Below are 19,544 nucleotides of genomic sequence, written 5' to 3'. Positions count from 1 at the left end.
GAGCCCAAGTAGAAGACTTACTGCTGTTTGCCTGCTGAAATGTGAGTTATGCTCTTACCAGGACAGTGATTCTGTGATGCCATCAGTAATGTGAATCTCCCAATTGACTCCTCTCTGGAGTTTTCCTCTCTGTTTTCAGTAATGTGGCAATAAAACAGGATTAAGAAGTCTGAAATCATCATTTGTAATAATTGTTTTACATGAAAAATATGTGTTGAATTTTCCAACATTCCAAGGCTTTGTGATGATGATTCCTCAAATTTTGATTACAATAAATAACAACACTTTATCTGTGTTAACATGATATATTTGGATGTTCTGAAGCGAAATGTGGACAGCTTTGACAACTGACAATTTAAATTCTGACAACTTCAATTTTTGACCAACAATCTTAAGGATATTTCTAATAATGCTATCCATGCAAATCAAACTGGGTATAAAAAATAACCTTGTGACAGGTTAGCAGTCAGCTGTGACTGTTAGTTAATAGGCATCCTTTCATTCTTGTAATCATAGCTGAGCAGTATAGAAATTCATACCAAAGCAACTTTTCAGTAAATCAAAGTAAAAAAAAGTCACTTTGAGACATAAGTAAAGTGTAACAAAAACCTCAAGAAAAAAATCCCAGAAAAGAATATAGAAAAATAATTTTATACAAAAGCAAAGTTATTATTTGAAAAGTCTCAAAAAAGGAAGTTGAAAATGATCAGTTCAACTTATTCGCACAAATAAGATTAATATATTACTGAACCATAACACGTAAAATGTAACTAAAACCTTTCATATTCAAACAAAAGTAAGAAATGAAAATAATGGATGACATCCTGTCAATACACTTCATAATCCTAATGAATACACAAGTCAGGTTTCTGGACATAAACTAAGCCTAGTTTTAGTCCATGACTAATTTGTGTTTGTGCAGGGACGTCTGCCACGGTTGCTTTTAATCTGGACCTACAAAACCAGCTCAGGTTTCAAAGTAAGACAAACACTACAACAGCCATTCACTAGGGAAAACCCCTCAGCTGAAACATCCATATTTCCTCTGTAAACACCTTAATGACATCATGAAGTGCATGCACATGGAATTATTGTTCAAATGCATATTTCTTAATCTGGCACTTTGTATGAAATTTCAGTGCAGTTTTCAGAGCTTTTCTCATCAGACATTTGTCCTCCATCACAAGGGCCTCACAAAGATCGACCCTTATTCCTGTTCGACTTTTTCTCATCATTTCCATTGTAAAAAGGGCTGAAACTTAAGCACAAACTATTCTTGTTTTTAGATTCTGTCTGAGATGCTGCAGATTCTAAACCTAACCCTAACCTTACACCTGTGAAGGATAAAGGTAAAATGTAAATGTTCTGCATAGCGGCACTTTGGCACTGGCAGTAATGCTTCTTACCACCTACCACCTTTTATATACCTGCCAGATCAGCAAACCATAGCCAAAAGTTTCACTGTAAATTTGGGTGCACTTAACTGGTGTACCTGCCTGAAATCCACGCTAAGCTTGCTTTCAAACCCATAACAGCACTTTTTTGACACTTTCAACTTAGACGCTAGGGAAGCAGAATCAAATCAGTAGCATGTAGCTGATGTGTTGATGACAGCTCTATGTGGATATTAGTCTATAAGTCTATGCTGCAAAGAACATTTATGAAATTTGGTATGCATTTATATAATAAAAAATAACATTGCATTAGATGTGTGTCATCAATGCAAATGTGCTCCCATATTGCAGAAAACGTAAATGTTAACATTCCCAATAATGTACACAGTATTTAAAGACTACTTATTTGCTAATCATAGTTTTCAGTAATAAAAGCATATTGAGTATTGTTTGTATGTGTGTTGACCATTGCCAGTTTTGTTAATACACAGTCATTTTAGGCTGGGAACAGTCATAGTGGGATTGCTTCAGCTGTCATGGCCTGCTCTCAAGCACCAAATGAGAGTCTGTGCCTAGAGCTGAGTTGTGACAGACTCTTCCTGCTCCCAAAAGGAAGAACCCAGGGTATCACAGGGTCCAACCCAACCCTGACAAAGGTCCTCATTGGAGGACAGCAGGCGGGAGCTGGAGGCAGTCAGGCTGGAAGCACAGTGCAGGGGAGGCAGAGAGGAGTGGCCGGGGGGCCTGAGTAAGATACTGTCCCTGCCATTTGCCTGCTGAGATGTGGACTGCATTGGGTTTGAATCTCTCTCTCTGGATCCCACTCCCAGTGTGTGTAGGTGCAGCTCGCTCCTTGTCACTCGGTCTTCCGGCAGAGCCTGCGGGTCCTGCCAGGATGTTTGTGGCTGTAACACTGTGTCCGAGATGCTGTAAGCGGACTGCTGCTGTTGCTGAAGAGGCTGATTGCCGAGGCTCTGTGTACGTGCCTCCGGCATATGTCCATTCATACGATGGAACAGCAGGCCCAAGCGACGCAAGGAGTCCTTCTTGGAGCGTGAAAAGCGCTGTAGGCGGCTGCTCGTCCTCACAAACGAGGATGGCGACCACTTGCTCTTCCTCAAGCCATTGCTCTTTAGTCTATCGTCAGGACATTCCTCCACGCCTGCCATAGACCGGAAAAGTGCCGACACGCTGTACTGACTCTCGCGGTTCTTTCTGTCCACCTGGGCAAAGGAAACAGAGCTCCTGACCCTGGATGACTCTGCCCCCTCTCCACAACTTGCGTCCTTGACCCGCCTCTCCTCGTCCTGCTCAAGCTCAGCTGCATCATCCTGCTGTGTGGCCTCACTGCTGGAGGAATAGGTGCGACGTGGAGGCTTGCGATTGCCCAGCAGGTCCAGAACCTCATAGCGGAAACTGGAGATGTCCTGCTTAAGCTCCTTAATGGATAGCAAAGAGACGGGAATTCAATTACGGCAGAGCAAACCACACAAACCCACAGCATTCAATTACAGGAATTATTTGCCATTGAAATCTAATTGAAGGAATGAGCATCGGAGGTTAGCATGGCTGCGAGAACACATGCAGACAAAGGCTCTTTTGCTTTTGACGTGAGCGAGCATAGAGTGTCCTTTAAGCTGGTGCCTGAGGCTTGCTTAAGGGTTTACAGCTACATTCCATTTTTGAGACAAAAGTCTATGTAAAAAGAGACCTAACATGGGAAATAGAGATATGTTTATAACCAACTGCCTTTCAAATTGGACATATTAACCCCTGAAATGAAAAGAGCCCATATTATGCTAATTATACCTCTAATTTGATAAAAACAGTTCAAAGCAAAGCTCTTGATATAAGAACATTAACAAAAAAAGAATCTTTTTAAAATGTAAGAATGCTTTAAGTGGCTTCTTTACATTTACATTGTCTCCATTGGGAACATCCAATCACCCGGAGAGTATTTCGATAGTACTAGTGTCCTTCATACTACTACCACCAAGAGGATGTGTTCTTTTCTTTATCAGGTCTTATGTGGAATAAAAATAAGGAAATAAGTCATAATTATAAATGAATACAAAATGAAACCAAGTAGTTTTCTCTGAATTAGCAGTATATAGTCTCTAAAAGCAATTTTTTTATTCCTTATCCTTTCCGCTATGGAAAAGTCACTTCTGTGTCCTTTCTTACTTTAGAAGATCACACTTTGTAAAAAGGATTAAAAGCAGCGTTAAGAACTGTGAACATAGGAAATAGAAGGGCTATTGCCCTAGGGAAAAAGGACAAACCTTGAAGTTTTCCTCTGTCAACCCCTCATCAGTTTTGGTTCTACGGATCATGGCTGCCACGTATCGCTTCACCAGATTTCTGATCACCTCCTAAAGTGAGCAACCACAAAAGCATTACTGCAACAGAATGCTGACACAGAATGTTATACTCTTATACTCTAATTATACTCTAATCACGCTTCCCCTTGCAGACATTTTCAGAGGACTACGTAGACCCCAAAGGAGGTGATATAATCTTCCTTACTGTTGATGGGGCAGAAGGATGGCGGGGAGGGTACTTATTTGTGTATGAATATTATGCAATTCTAGATTATGAAGGAAGAAAAACTGTTTTGGGCATATTCATGACATATGGGTTGGCTGGAGGTAAAAATCTGGACTCGAATGCATTAGCATCAATTTGCATATTCAATAAAGGACAAGTCAGCGGTGGCTCTACAAAACAGTCCCATTCATAAAGCTTGAACCTGCTTAGGGACAAATAAAACCAATCACACCACACTTGAGTGTGGAGAATAATATCTGACAAGGGATAATAGATGAAAAACTGTGCTACCAAAGGCTACAGAAAGCCTTTTGCTAAGCTTCAAGACAGGTCACCCAAGTTGTCCTTGGCTCCCAAGAGCATGGCAGGTTGTGTGTTTTGATCATGCATAAATCATTTAGGCAACTGGAAAATGGAAGTGTAGATAATGGATAGTGACTATTCAAGCAGAGGGTGCAGACATCATCCTAGCTATGTATTAGTACTAGTATCAGTACACAGGACACCAACAGAAAAAAGGGTTATTATGTTATTATGGGTCATTAGGTGACAAGGGACATTATAAAAATAATAGATTATGTTAATGTAAAAAGAATCTTAGAGTGAAATTAAATAAAAGAATGGCTTTATCATTCAGGGCCCACAGCATGCATGTTACATAGAAGTGGGCGATATGGCAAATTATACAACTATTAGTTCCGGCTGCGCAAGCTGATTGGTTGAGAACAGAAACACCGAAAATGGTTACTTTTAAGATCACATTTGACCTACAGCCGATTTGGTCAGACTCTGAAGATGAGACTACACTAAATTCCCAAACTTGGTCACTTGGTCTGTGTAAGGAGCTGGAAAACGAACTGCCGGCTGCGCAGCAAGTGAGTGGAGCTTGTTACTCTGACGTAGCAACAAGCTGTTTGTTAAAGAACTTTTAATTTGGAGAAAGGAATCGCTAACTTTAAAATATATTAAACGCTGTGTTCACGGCCCAGTTTATTTGTTTACTTTATTTAACTGTTATATAAAAGCAATAGAACACTCGAGGTTGTGTTATCGCTATAACATCAAGGCTGTGATGATCTATGGCAAATCACAGCCATGAAGTTATTTCGCAATAACACACTATATCACAATATATCGCAATAACATAAATATATCACAATATTTCAAGGCACATTCATGATACACAATATGCATCTCACTGGCAGCGATCAAACTGCCTCCATTTATTTTCAATGTTTGCAGTAATAATAATAAATAATGTGCACTGCATTATGAGAAATAACTCCCCATTTTAATGCAGTTTAAAGTGAACAGCGGCCAAAGTGAACAGACCAATCAGTGAGAGAGCGCATGACAATACAATCACAACTAACTAGCAGTCTGGCACACTGTGTTCAGCAGTCCAACTGTGAAGTCAGAGAAAAGAGGACACGCTGGCCTGATCGGCCAAAAAAAGAAAGAAACGAAAAATAAAGAAAATAATTGCACTTTAAATTGTAGTCAAAATACATTTACATATTTTAATAAAACAATGAAATGTACATGGTAGGACAATGCAGACTCTTTACAGCCTATTTAACAAGTTAAATAAGTGTAGACTATTAACATTTATAATGCACAGTTCTACTCAGTCAAACAGAGTAAAGTTGCCATAGACAGACTTTAGTAGTAAATATTAACTTTTTCGCTCCTGTTCTGCTGTAAAAATTATAAGAAAATTATTATTAATGATCAAAATGACCAGAATAAGCTGCAAATACAAATAATTAAAGAGAGTTAAATCAAACTTTTTTTGTTGTTATTCAAAAAGACTTCTACTCATTCTAATAAACATTTTTTACTCATTTTGCCAGGTTTTACTGATTTTGCTGATATATATTTTTTCCTTCTGGAAAAAACATTTCTTCTGAATTTTGCCACAGGTGGCAAGTCTTAGAAGAGGGCGTTCACCTGCACTCATTATTGCTCAACTGCTTTAAAATGGCAAGTCTTCTGAGCACACACTGCTCTCAGCACTGAACTGCCCTCAGCATAGTGGAACATGTTGTACTGAGTGCTGCTTTGAGCATACTGGCATATTTGTCATGTTCCTTTTAAAATTTTATGTCTATGGGCCTGTGTCTATATGTATAAAAGGAAATAACATTTCGGGCAAAAACACAAACTTAGTTTATGAATGAACAAAGCTGTACTGTACTATACTAGCAGTGTGTTCTAGGGCTAATTAGAATAGCTATGCTGGTAACAGAACTGCTTAAATAACTAAAGTTAGTTCACTGTATTAATGTGAAGACAGTGATGGGGAGCAGCAGCACTCCATAAACCAGCGTGCAGGGATAGAAAGCCGGTTTTAGGAACTGACAAGGAGGGATTATGTGGGTAGAAACAAGAAAAGACTGGCATAACTGTCTTCATAAAATCCTAGAACAACCAACTATGATAGATGAACTTTATCCCCTTTGTAGTGATTAAACATCCATCAATCAATCAACCTTTATTTAAACTCAGAATACATTGAGGGAGACCCTCATTTACAATGTAGCCGAGGAATACAGGAATCAGGGACTGAGGAGTAAAAAAAGTTTAAAAAAAAAAAAATGCTATAATTAAATAATAAATATCACAAAAGTAACATTTAATAATAATATGGTACCAATAAACTGTTAAATCAATAAATGATTAAAATTACAATATAGCAGCTATATAAAATAAGGATAAAAAATGAAAACAGAAATTAATGAAAAAAAAAAGATGTAAAACGATAAATTGACAATAAAAAAAGAAATAAAAAGAATAATAGAGTAACAAGATAAAAGTACAAAAGCAAACATAAGCTAAGACAGCTAAAATGTCATTTTAAAAATTAAGTGAAATCATCAAAAAAGTCCTATTAAAAATTAAGTGAAATGAAATAAAGCAGTTGCAGGCTGTATGGAGGTGGTTAGAGACTAAAAGCTTAAAATGTTCATTTGACACCAGTGAGCAAAGTTTTAGAGTTTCCTGTAATGAATTCCAGCTGTTACAATACAAGGAGCCAAGGTTTAGTCCCAGTTTACAGGTAAGTTTGTTAACATGTTGTTTAAAAGTGCATTTGCCATCTAGCCATATGCCAAGGTATTTGTACTCTTTAATTTAACTCTTAAAAGGTATTTAACTCTTTCAATGTCAGATCTCTTCAGGTTTGTGATTTTAAAAGTGTTAAAAATGTTTGAGGCTTTGGAAAACAGCATAAATTTAGTTTTCTCAGCATTAAAAAGTAGTTTATGGTTGTAAAAAGCTGATTGTAGGACATTAAAAGAATGCTGTAGTTTATCTACTGCAGTACCGATACAGTCAGTCCAGCAGTACAAGATACTGTCATCACAATATAACTATACAGTCAACAATTGAGGTGGCAATGTCATTTATATCAATATTAAATAATACTGGTCCAAGGATCGAACCTTGAGGGACCCTCTTTGTTACTGGAAGTCACAGCAGCATTAACTCATAGCTGCCGTTAATACATGGAGCTGCATGTAAGAGGGGTTAATAAACACTGATTTAAAGAGCTGCAACACTTGTTGGCCCTTTAGTTAGCCCTTTAGCGAACACTGCTAGGCTAGGTAGTGCCAGCAGTTACAAACCCAAAAGATCGTACAGCTTTGTTCAACAGCTAAATTGAAAATGCTTCAGTTTCCAAAATATATATTTTACACAGGGTGTAAACAATGCCAATATGCTCTTGACAGATTTACTTGAAAACTCATCCAGCAAGAACAGTTTTATGGTAATAAAAATGAGTAATGATTCACACAAATAGATTTAAAAAAAAAGAAAATCGGAACAACACAACATTGTTTGCTCTGAGAGTTCTATGTCCTCTGCCTTACTTCACTTGTATTTCCCCCACCTAACTGAAGAATTTGGGGCAAAATGCCTGTGCTTTGCAGCTGTTCTGGCTTTGCTGTTGTATTTGGTTGAAGTCCCCCATTGACCACTCTCCCTACATGCAAAAAATTCTTTTATCTTTTACCCTATGGACAACTCTTGGGCCAGACCTTGTCAAACACAATATGTACTGTACCTTATAAATCCATGTAATGATGTCATAACCACATTAGAGTAGGACATTATACGTTTTTCTAATCTACTTTGCTGATGCTAATGTCTCTTTACTGTGGAGCCTAAAGGTGGTTGCTGTGGCTTCATGTTGATCATATCCTTGTGAAGAATAACACTCATGTTTCTAGATATTTGGAGCCAATGTAACATTGGCCATGTAAAGAGGGGAAAGACACAGAGTTGTCTTTCAGATTCCAGTAAAAGATACCGTTTAAATCATAAATCATAAGGAACTAAAGATACAGACATAATATACAGTCTTTAATCACATAATAATAATCACACAATCATCATTAAAGGCATATACACTCACCAAGCACTTTATTAGGAACATACCCCAATACATAGTGGCATGGATTCTAAAATATGTTGGAAATATTCAAGTAGGATTCTGGGTCATGTTGACAAGATTGCATAATGCAGTTCCTTAAGATTTTTAGGTGCACTTTCATCCTATTCTACCCCATCCCTAAGGTGTTCTGTTGGTTTTAGATGTGGTGACTGGGAAGGCCACTAAAGAACACTGAACTCCTTGTGATGTTTGCGAAACCAGTTTGAGATTCTCACTTTACCATCTGTGTGCGTCAGCAGAAACTGAGATTGATCAGGCCAGGCTCCATTTTTCCAGTTTTCAACTGTCCAGTTGTGTTGAACCTGTGCTCACTGCAGTCTCAGTTTTCTGTTCTTGACTGACAGAAGTAACCTGATGCATTCTTCTGCTGTCGTAGTCCATCCACCTCAAGAATCAATGTTTTGTGCATTCTGAGATGCTTTTTTGCTCAACACAATTGTACACAATTGCACACAATTGTAATCTGAGTGATTCTTACTGTGGCACAATTGTTGGCACCAGAAGCTAACTGCATCACTTGAAGCTGCTGGCCAGTATCTGCATGATTTTATGCACTGCCACACAAATGTCTGATTAAATAATTGCATGAATGAGTACATGTACAGATGTTCCAAATAAAGTGCTTGGTAAATGTACATTTGGCAAAAAAGTCAGGAGGGTCAATGGTGAGGGTTTTTTTTTTTATATTAACATAATACTAATATTTATTACTAATAAAATCTTTGCTGTGGCTCAAATAATTTCACACACAGCAAGTAATGAATGCACATTACAGACCCTGAATAATAAAGCCACTGCTGTATTCGATTTCCACCCAAAAAACAAAAAATGTTTTCTCTTATTGACGCCTCTTCCTTTGGAACACGCTAGCAAGCTTAAGTTGAAATTAGTGCTACATGATATATTAAATATTATAATGAATTAATATTAAATACTGTAACATGGTAAACAATTAATAACTAACCTTCGACACGTTGAATTCTTTCATTCTTTACTTTTAAATAGGCTAACACTAAACTGACATTTGCCTGTATGCAAATAAAATTGTTCATAATTTGTTTTGGATGGGCAGAGGCAGACTAATAAAGACACCCTTTTACTCCTAGAAATGATCCACATGAAGTACACTGTGCTATGCTTGTTTCCATAAGTGTTTGTTGAACATTTCATTCTAGAACCAAGGGCATTAATACAGAGTTGCTCCCTTTTGCTTTCATATCAACGTCCACTCTTCTGGGAAGGTTTTTCACTAGAATTTGGAACATGGTTGCAGTGATTCGCTTTTATTCAGCCACAAAAGCATTAGTGAGGTTGGACACTGATGTTGGGCGATTAGGCATAGCTCACTGTTGGCATTCAAGTTCATCCCAAAGGTGTTAGATGGGGTTGAATTCAGATTTGATGGACCTCAGTTTTTTGCACAGGGGCACTGTCATGCTGAAAGGCCTTTCTCAAACTGTCAGCAACGTGGCTCAGAAATCTTTAGAACGTCCTTGTATATTGTAGCATTAGGATTTCCCTTGAGTGGAACTAAGAGGCTCAGTCACATAAACACCAGCCTCTACTAATCCTCTTCCAATAAACTTTACAGGTGGGACTATGTATTTGGGCAGGTAGCAATCTCCTGGAGGACTTGCAAACCAAGATTCATCTGCAGAAGAATGTGTTCCTATGGCTCAAGTGTCCAATGGCTGTGTACTTTATGCCACTGTAGTTGACACTTTGCATTGCGCATGGTGATCCTAAGCTTGTGTGCAGCTGCTTGACCATGGAAACCCAATCAATGAAGTTTCCGAGGAAGCAAGGACAAAGAATTTTTTGGGCTATGCGATTCAGCACTCTGTGGTTCCATTCTAAAGGCTCGTGTGGCCCACCGCTTTGCGGCTCAGCACTTCACAACAGTTGACCAGAGCAGCTCTAGCAGGATAGAAATTTCTTTGGTATGACCCTGTTTTACTGCCAACATCTGTCTAAGGAGATTGGAAGGCTATATGTTATACAAGGGTGTGGCTTTAACAGTCAAACCATGTAATGAGAAAGGGAGTCTACATACTTTTGGCCATTTATTTCACATCTGAAGAGTGTTTGTTCCTGTGTTCATTTGGGTGGTCTGACAATGATTTTTGGCTATAGTATAACTTTGATATCAAGTACTGTGAAACTACACTTGGTACATTTACATGTATGCATTTGGCAGACCCTCTTACCCACAAGCAACTTACAAATTAATCATGTTGTGAATGTAATCTTATGTACTGTTAGGAGAAAATATTGCCCAAAGACTCTTTGTTGGTATAACTTGGTGTGCTTGCCTAACCATTTAGGCAGAGCCAGAATGACTTACAATTAGTCATGTTACAGATGTAGGTAAATGTAGTTTCCAAGAGAAAATTCTGGTATTGTGACAAGCCAATGTGATACAAGAATAAACTAGAGTCTCTTAATGTTCCACTGTTACCTGATGTTGCACAATATATCAGGTACTAGGGGTCAAATCCACCCTACCCAGCCCTTTTTTGTGACAATCCAAAAAAGCAGGGTAGCACACATTGTGTGAGGAAAGTAAACAGTATGTAAGGAAGTAAACAATGACAGGTTTCAAACACACTACAGCAAAAGGGCAAGCGCAACACAATATTTATATTCCCTGTCAATAACAAAATGAGCCAGAAACATCCACAAGTCCAGAGTACTTTGATAAAGCTTTCTGTTATTAGTGGATTATCCATTGAATGCTGCTGTCAAAATATTCTATTTACTTCGTTAGAGCTTGATTCTTAGCCTTCAACACATGACAAAACCAATTTCCAATTTTTTTTTCCAATAAGTTAGAAGTGCACAAATGATGACTGAGCATTATGTAAATCTTAAATCTACTCTATACTCCCTTTATGTGTCATTCCTGCATCATGCAGACAATGCAGGAGAAATTGCTAAGTCACATTAAAACAGTGACACGAAAGAAGGATGAAAATAAATGCATGCAATTATGAAATCCTGCAGCACTTCAGCGCTGCGCTTAAATCCAAAGGCTTTATGTAAAGCCTTCCTAATGCGTCTCTCAACCTTGCTTGTTTGCTCATTTGGGTGTCAGCTGTTGGCATATGTTAACACAAACTCTAATGTTAGCCTAAGATGTTAGCCTAAGAGAATCCATATGTCAGTGTAAACTGTCACTGTATAATGGAAACAGCTAAATTACCTGATAGTGCTGGTTTTGAATGAGGTTGTCAGCATGTCGTTCCTGCCCAAAAAAGAGAAATAGAGTGAGCAATGCAGTATTCATCACCATTGCCATTTGACAGTTCAATTTCATTCAATAATCAGCATTGTGCACATTTGTGTTGTTCTGTTGCACTTTGCTGCACACCTTGACTACAATGTAGCATGTATTATTTGCAGAGTGGATGCATATCAACTGAACAGAAATAAGCAACGTGCAATCCTGAACTGATAACTGTTTGACCTACATAGAGGCTGGTATGCTATTCCTATTTGTAATGACACTTACATGATTTCCCAGCCCAGTGCATAGTACACAAACACATCCATCTGTGCAATATTTGTAAAGCTACATTATGGCTACTGGTATTGTACAATAAGTGAAACTGCTACCAACAGGAACACCACCAGAAAAGATGATGAGCCAGTAACATCGAGCTCCTCTGCTCACTTTAAAAGCATCACTCACATTCTACTCGCTGCAACACCTAGTTTAGAATTCAAAAATAAACTCCAGCAGCCTTACGTAATGATTTTTGAACGCAAAACTGTGTGTTTCAGCACGCTGTGTGTGGGAGAACGTGGGTGAGCAAGTTTGCAGGAGAAGGGCGTTTAAAAAAAAGAAAAAAGAAGAAGAAAAAAAAAATTGTGGAGCCCGGCATGCAGAGCAGAGAAGTTCAGCTGATGGGAAGACATCAGGGGAATTGGCATGGTTGAAGCGCGGTTGCCTAGCAACCACCACTGGCCTACGGCAACTTGAGGCTGGACAAGCAACGTGCACCGTCTCCTAGCAAAAAACCCTAACTATGTTTGCACAGAGAACATGTTTTCTGTCTTTGGATTTTTTCCTTGTCGTATTCCAGTCATTCAAAGACACCGTACATTGTTTTTAATTATTTTTCTTTCATAAATAGTTATTATGTGCCAGTTAAGACAAAACGGCAAATCTGCAATGACTGTATACAAAGACAGGGATACAGATGGCCAATATAAAGAGGGAAAACTCTACACTTTAACTAAGCTATACAGAAATACAACACGTTTTACTTGGGGGTCTGAGCTGTTTTACTTTTGCATTATTCAAATGTATGGATATCCTCCTCATTCTACGTCTTTGCCGAAAACAACAGGCTGGCCAGATCAAGCTAAAATGCTTAAGCTGTTGAATAGCATAAAGTATATTTTTGTTTGAGTGTGATGCAGACAATCTTGAACCACCAAGAATCCGGCTAGTGACAAGCTATCCAGCTAAAACAAGCTATCAACAAGCTGGTACAAATAGCCAAACTATTCTGTAATATTTCGTTTTAAATATTTAATGTTTTAAAGGTAAAGGCTTTGATTTGTTCTAGTGATGCATTGCATGTGTATAATGTGTTTCTGGCATTAGTGAAAAGAAGGCTTGTTACTCTAAAAGAGTACCAAATCAAAAGTATAAATAATGTTTTCTCAGGCCCACTTCTTTTTGGATGTAGATGATAGCTGTGGAATGGCCTAAAAGGAAATTTACACATTTCATGTGTAAATTTTATCAAATTAAATTAATGAATTAATCAAAATGCAGTTGATCAGCTAATACAGTGTTATATATTAATTCCTTAGATTTGCCCTGGAGCAATAAGGCAAGCAAGCAAGCAAGCAAAATTTATTTATATAGCGCTTTTTACAACAGGTGTTGTCACAAAGCAGCTTTACAGAACAATCAGTATTACAGAGAGAAGAGAAAAGAAGAGAGAAACTCCGGGTCCGAGCCCCCATGAGCAAGCCAGCGGCGACGGTGGCAAGGAAAAACTCCCTAAAAGAGGAAGAAACCTTGAGAGGAACCAAGACTCAGAAGGGGAACCCATCCTCCTCTGGTCGACACCGGACAGCGAACATTATTAGTAAGAAGTATTATAGTAAAGTGGGAAAAGAAAGAGAGAGATCTGAGGATAAGGCTAATCTAAGCTAATCTAGCGCCATATGGAAACATACAACCCATCAATTAACACCATGCGAACTCCCTAAAGCATCACACACATTGTCCACATCCAGTTGTTAAATAGTCTCAAACAGATTTGTAAATGTGGTTTGTGCACTGTATGACGCTGTGGCTTATTATCTAATAAACTGAATTGTATTTATTATCTAATAAACAGACAAAAGAACCAACAAAACCTGTCTGATAAGTTGCCAGTGGTTTGCAAAATTTACAGGTATGTAACAAACACATTGTTGTAGTGATGTTAAAAAAGGGGAAAAAATATTAGAAATGTATGAGGTAGATGTAGACTGTGATTTGAAGCTGCAGTCTATCGTGTTTTCACTGAAAAATACCCCACTGGCTGTCCCAGAAGAGTAATTGTTTGGTCTCTTTGGTTTTGAGAGTTTTTGTGATTCATTTGAAACCACGTTCCATTTACCAGGTTTTTGGATCAGTGTTGTCACCATCAACAATAATGATAAATGATCCATTTCTTTTTGCAGTTTGAGTTTAACTACTCAGGACGCTGAGATCCAAGAGTTAAAAATAAATGCATATCTTTGCTATTATTTTATGTCTATTGGTTGTAACAACAGCTTGTGCTTAGAGTCTGTAAAGAAAAAGCCGTTAAAACAGTCTTTATGCAGACTGTACTGTCCACTCAAAAAATGTCCACTCCAAACAAAGCGCCCTGAGAAACTTCTCTACCTCTGGCTAGCCGACTGCATCACACGCCTGCAGCTGTGTTGTCTCAAACAGATGATATTTAATTAGCCCATTACTGTGACATTTTTATTTGTACATCTCTATTAATATTCATATTGGTTATAATGTGAAAACGTTCCATTTATAGATTTTTCATTATTAAGTAAATCTTTTTCCCCACTTATGCTTTTATGACTCACAGCGATGTTACAGGCTCACTAAGAATTATTGCCTCCCTCTGTGTACAGGCCCACAGACCACTGGAGCAGGGGTGCACAAGTCTGGTCCAGCTGGTCCTAGTACAGATTTGAGGATTCCCTGCTCAAACACACCCACTTAACCGGACAATTAACAGATAAGCATAATCAGCCATGTTGGAATAGGTAAACTACCATACTGTGCTGGACACAGGCCCTCCAGGACTGGATTTGTGTACTCCTACACTAGAGGATGCATCACAGCTCCTGGTGAGAAACCCTGGCCTTGAGCACACCATCTCTAGCTATCTAGAAAAATTTAAACCAGTCCGTACCGTGAACTCCTTGAGGTTCTCATGTTTGTGCTGCTCCTCAGGCCTGGGATGGCCTTGGCCACAGAGGCGGTTGTGCAGCCACACACACAGATACCACACCGACTTTGGGCTTGGAATGATGTTGAAGGGTGGGGGAAGTGTCCCTCCTTCATCAAAGTAGCTCATCCACAGCTTGGTGCGTGCAAACTTCCATTCAATGTCAGCGTGGTCCTGCATGGGGATGGAAAAGAACAGTATTCAAAACTAGACAAGAGTCAGCTTCTACTGCTGCAAGCCACATGGGATGACGTTCAAAGGCCAGCTTTTGTCAGTGAACTCTTGTGCCGGATCTAAACCTATTCAGCTCTTGATGGGATCATTTATGCATGATGATGCGCAAGCTTCTGTTTGTTTACCCAGCTACTGTAACAGCTCCCATTTGAGACACATTAAGGGGTGAGAGAGGCGATCTAACTCTAGCTTACATAAGCCCTCCCAAAACACTCTCCCACAGAGATAGGTCTGAGCCTGCTGAACGCTTCATGCTGCCTATTTAAGCCCAGGCAGTGATAGAAAACATGCAGAGCACCTTACAGTGATTCACAGCCATCATGAGGACCTTTTAATAGGCTTTCTGAGTCACAGCATGCACTATTTATAATAGAGGTAAACAAAATATGAGCAAATTATATTTCATTTTTAATTTAAAATATAGGATGGATTGAGATGGAGTGCAGAGTCTATAGTAAGGCATTCCTTATGGTTTACATAAGTGAATTCCACAAATGGGAAGAAAATACTAGAAAGATTCATAACATCCTATATGAAAATATTTCAGCTAGGGATGTGCATTCTGGCTAATTTTGATAAATGAATACCTGTAAAGAATGGATGTTCAGTGAACCCTCTGAGGCCTAAAGGCATTTTCACAATTTTTGTATATCAAGTATTGTATATCATATATATTTTGTATTAAATTCATTTTTAAAGGCACTTGCATATAACATGAATAACATGATTCCCATATGTTTCAAATCAAAATTCTGTTACCTTCATCATTACTTTTCAAAACTGATGCAGCCACTTCAGTAGCTGTAAACGCTTTGCATGCCATTTCATGTGTCTTCGATGCTGACTGAATGAAGAACAAAGGCTTTCTAACATGATGGCTGTGTCTGCCCCTCTTCATAGCCTCATAGCTCTGGATGTAAGTCATGTATAGTCATGTAATAAGACAGACTTGAAAGAGTCTACAGATTCAGGAAATGTTTGAACTGTATTTATGTGCTTGAATTATTGCAAAAATAGAGAATTAAATGAAGAAACATTGAATTTAATGCACGGCCAAATTCATGGACCACAGAGGGTTAATCAAAAGGAAGTAAAAAAGCTGTAGATATTAGCTTGTCATAATACACATAGACGGTAAACTTGCGGATGTGTGATAGCCGCTGTAAAAATCAGTAGCATTTAGCAGCTTTAGCAGAAAATTTAGCAGCTTACAGAGGCGTGCCTTTGAAAACGCACACACACACACACACACACACACACACACACACACACACACACACACACACACACACACACACACATACACACACACACAACCCACTTCTTCCTTTCCATGATGCACATTAACGAATACCTGAACAGTATTTAAATACTGACACCTGGAACAGGTGGAGTACCTGGCACTCAAATACTCTAGCACATCCATCATTTGAACGTGATTCTCCAAAGAGACCTGTTCAATTCAGTGAAGGATTCAAAGGAGATTCTTTTTGCCTCATTGCCTTGCTTGTCAGCCATGTACATTATAATGAGAAAATCCAATTTGCAGTGCTACATGCCTTCTAACTTGTTGTTTTTTAATTAAACAGCAAATAGGTTTAGGGAAAGTTTACAGAAACAGAAAGTAATCAAAATTTATTTTGAACACATACAACAATTGAATGCAATTTTATATCAGTTCATGGTTGAAGAAAATATATATATTCAATTTCTAGCTGGAATTCTCATTTACACTACTGTAACATGTGGCTCAAATGCATCTCAGACCAAGTGGTATGAGTGATCAGATTTGTTTCTGTTTTAAATGTGTCTTGGGTGCATTTACACTTCCATTTTTATGTGGCCTTATCCAGACATATTCCCGATGTTCAAGACGCTTTAAGTGAACAGGTTAAACAGGGTCATGGACAATGATCATTTTACCAGTGACATACTGCATGGGGAGGAGTTTTAGCTGTGCTGGGAGGAGTTTTGGTTGTCAAATGTGTCTTGGCGAAATGAATGCGTTTACACTGCTATAACAAATGGCTCAAATGTGTCTCAGACCACCTGATCCTGCGCGATCAGTTTTGTATCAGTTTTAAATGTGTCTTGGATGCATTTCCACATTTGTATGTGGCTTGGCCTTATCCAGACATAATCCTGACACTCAAGATGCAAGGAGTGACCAGGTGTAAGCGCCGTCATAGATAAATCCACTGTAATTCTCAGATATAACTTACAGCAATAAGCTGGTATGAGTTGTTCATCATAGCGATGAGCATGTTGAGCAGCACCACCAGAGAGATGACGTTATATGTGCCGAACATGGTAGCTCCCACAAACTCTGTGAACTCGTGCCGAGCCTTCACATTGGTCACGTATAGACTGAGCAAACCGAACACGGACCAGAAGAGAGACTGGAGGGTTTCGAATAACCTGATGCAGAAAGAGTGAGAAAAAAAGGGAGAGATAGAGAAAGTATTATTTCTCATTCTACCTATAGAAACATTAAGACCTAGACAATTTTATACGGTACCCGCTCACACATAGAATGTACGGAACAATTTTAAGTGCACAAGCCATAGTTCTGAGATAGATCAAACTCTTCCTTTCAATTCAGTTATTAAATACTGGAGGCACTATTCATGCTCTCTCTGTTCTGAACATACTCTAGCACATGTGCACACTCACATACTCACACTGATTACTTCTTTTGAAGAAGAAAGCTCATAACGCTACTGATGGGAATACTGCAGTGCACAGAGAATCCATATTGTAATTTTTTCCCCTCTAGGCCTGAAGGGATACACCCTCTTGATTTCAATGAAGTTCAGTGCATCCTTTCTAAGTGACAAGACATATCCAAGTAGCAGCAAAGATACATCTACATTTAAGAAATCTTCTATTGTTTTTCGACACCCTACATTTAATATGTTTATCCACATGGTGAAAGCAAAGTTTAGTTACGTGGGATGGTAGGGAGGAAATGAGAACAAGAGAGACGTGGTTCCTTATGACTGAGGGCCAAAAACCAAACAGCAGATGAAATTCGTCCTCTGTTTACACAACATCATCATTCATTGAAGGTCGACAAAAAGAGACAGAATGCTGAACAAAAGGAAAGACTGAGAAGAGTTTTTTTCAATGCTTTGTTTACAAAAAAATCTAATTTGCTGGCCTCCCAAGACAGGCCTTGATGCATTCTGTTTGCACTGAAGTCTTCTCCAATTTTGAACATGCTGTGGTTGCAATACCTAGAGGTGAAGATTGTATTCTCGTACAGAGGGGTTGATGGATGATGCACAATTCCAATAACTCTCCTGTAGCTGTCTTGAATCAAACCATCCTAAACAATTCTTCTTTGTACAAGCTGGGAAACATCAGGCACATTTTGCCTGTTGACGTTCTGTTACATAGCAAAGAAAGCCAGGACATAGAAATAAAATGACATCTGACATGTATGTCAGATGAAGCTAGTGCCGATTCTTTGGTATTTGCTTTCTTACCATTAGCAAATAAGACTATTAAACGGCAAAAAGTTCAATTCTATCAAACTGAAAAAGTTAACAATCGATCTTTCTTTTTTATTTAATGATCAACAGACTAAACTAGATTTGTATGAATAGGATTAATCAGCTAGCTGTCCACTATGGAAGAAGAAATTTCAAAACAGTGTTATATGTCTAGGTTTTTAATTTTTTAAAAACATTCAAAAAACTTTGCATTCTTAAAACAAGTTGCCTTCAGATTTCTTCTTTTATAGAGAGCTATAAAATGTTTCAAGCTAGCTGATCAACCTCATACATACAAATCTAATCTAGTCTGTGTTTTTAAGCATGTGTGTTCCATCATTGTGTCATTAGTACAGCAGTTTAACCTTTTTTTAAACCTTTTTTTTACATTTTGCCTCATTTTAAGAAGCATTTTATCTTATTTTAAGCATTACAGCATTGATTTAAGACCATTTTAAAGACATCTTAGTTTAAAAAGCAAATTCTAATATTGAGTTTGAAGCTTATTTAAGCATTTTTCACTTCAAGAAATTTTGTACCAGATGAGGTTATAAGAAAATTCTTAAAATAACATTCATATGGTAGTTTTTGCTAATTTTATATTATTATTATTATGACACCAGATCAAATTTGTGTTACTTAAACCTAGCCACACTTATTTTTTAAAAATCTACATTGCTTGATTCAGGTACCTTAGGTTCATGTGTGGCTGCACCAGAGTGTCCTAATCTATTGACAATGTGTGAGTGCAACTGAATTTCTCTGTAAGCAACATCTTACAACAGCTGAATTTACTTGAAAGGGGTGTCTATAAACTGTTTGATATATAGATTCATTACAGAATGATTGATATAAGGTGGCTAATGTGTGATTTCAATTCACATAAGGTGGCTTTTCTGTTCCTTTTTCTCTCAGTATCAACAGTGACTTTTTGTTTCTAGCAGTATCTGAGCTCAGGACC

At 38.1% G+C, this 19,544-nt stretch overlaps 1 protein-coding gene across 2 annotated transcripts in view; it reads right to left on the bottom strand.

The window, feature by feature from the left end:
* Positions 1-285: 285 nt before the first annotated feature.
* The window catches only part of LOC108431879 (short transient receptor potential channel 5-like), a 41,178-nt gene continuing 21,919 nt past the window's right edge, over positions 286-19,544 (bottom strand). For both annotated transcript variants that reach the window (XM_037545661.1, XM_017705337.2), the window contains 5 exons: positions 17,312-17,507; positions 14,820-15,029; positions 11,600-11,641; positions 3,677-3,766; positions 286-2,833 (listed from right to left, as the gene is read on the bottom strand). In XM_037545661.1, coding sequence (XP_037401558.1) covers positions 1,967-2,833; positions 3,677-3,766; positions 11,600-11,641; positions 14,820-15,029; positions 17,312-17,507 — 1,405 coding nt within the window. In that variant the 3' untranslated portion in view covers positions 286-1,966. The remainder of the gene's footprint in view (positions 2,834-3,676; positions 3,767-11,599; positions 11,642-14,819; positions 15,030-17,311; positions 17,508-19,544) is intronic.

This window comes from Pygocentrus nattereri, chromosome 16 (assembly GCF_015220715.1).
Source record: "Pygocentrus nattereri isolate fPygNat1 chromosome 16, fPygNat1.pri, whole genome shotgun sequence".
Classification (NCBI taxonomy): domain Eukaryota; kingdom Metazoa; phylum Chordata; class Actinopteri; order Characiformes; family Serrasalmidae; genus Pygocentrus; species Pygocentrus nattereri.
The sequence above is the reverse complement of the archived record's forward strand: the minus strand, read 5'-3'. Positions and strand labels throughout refer to the sequence as shown.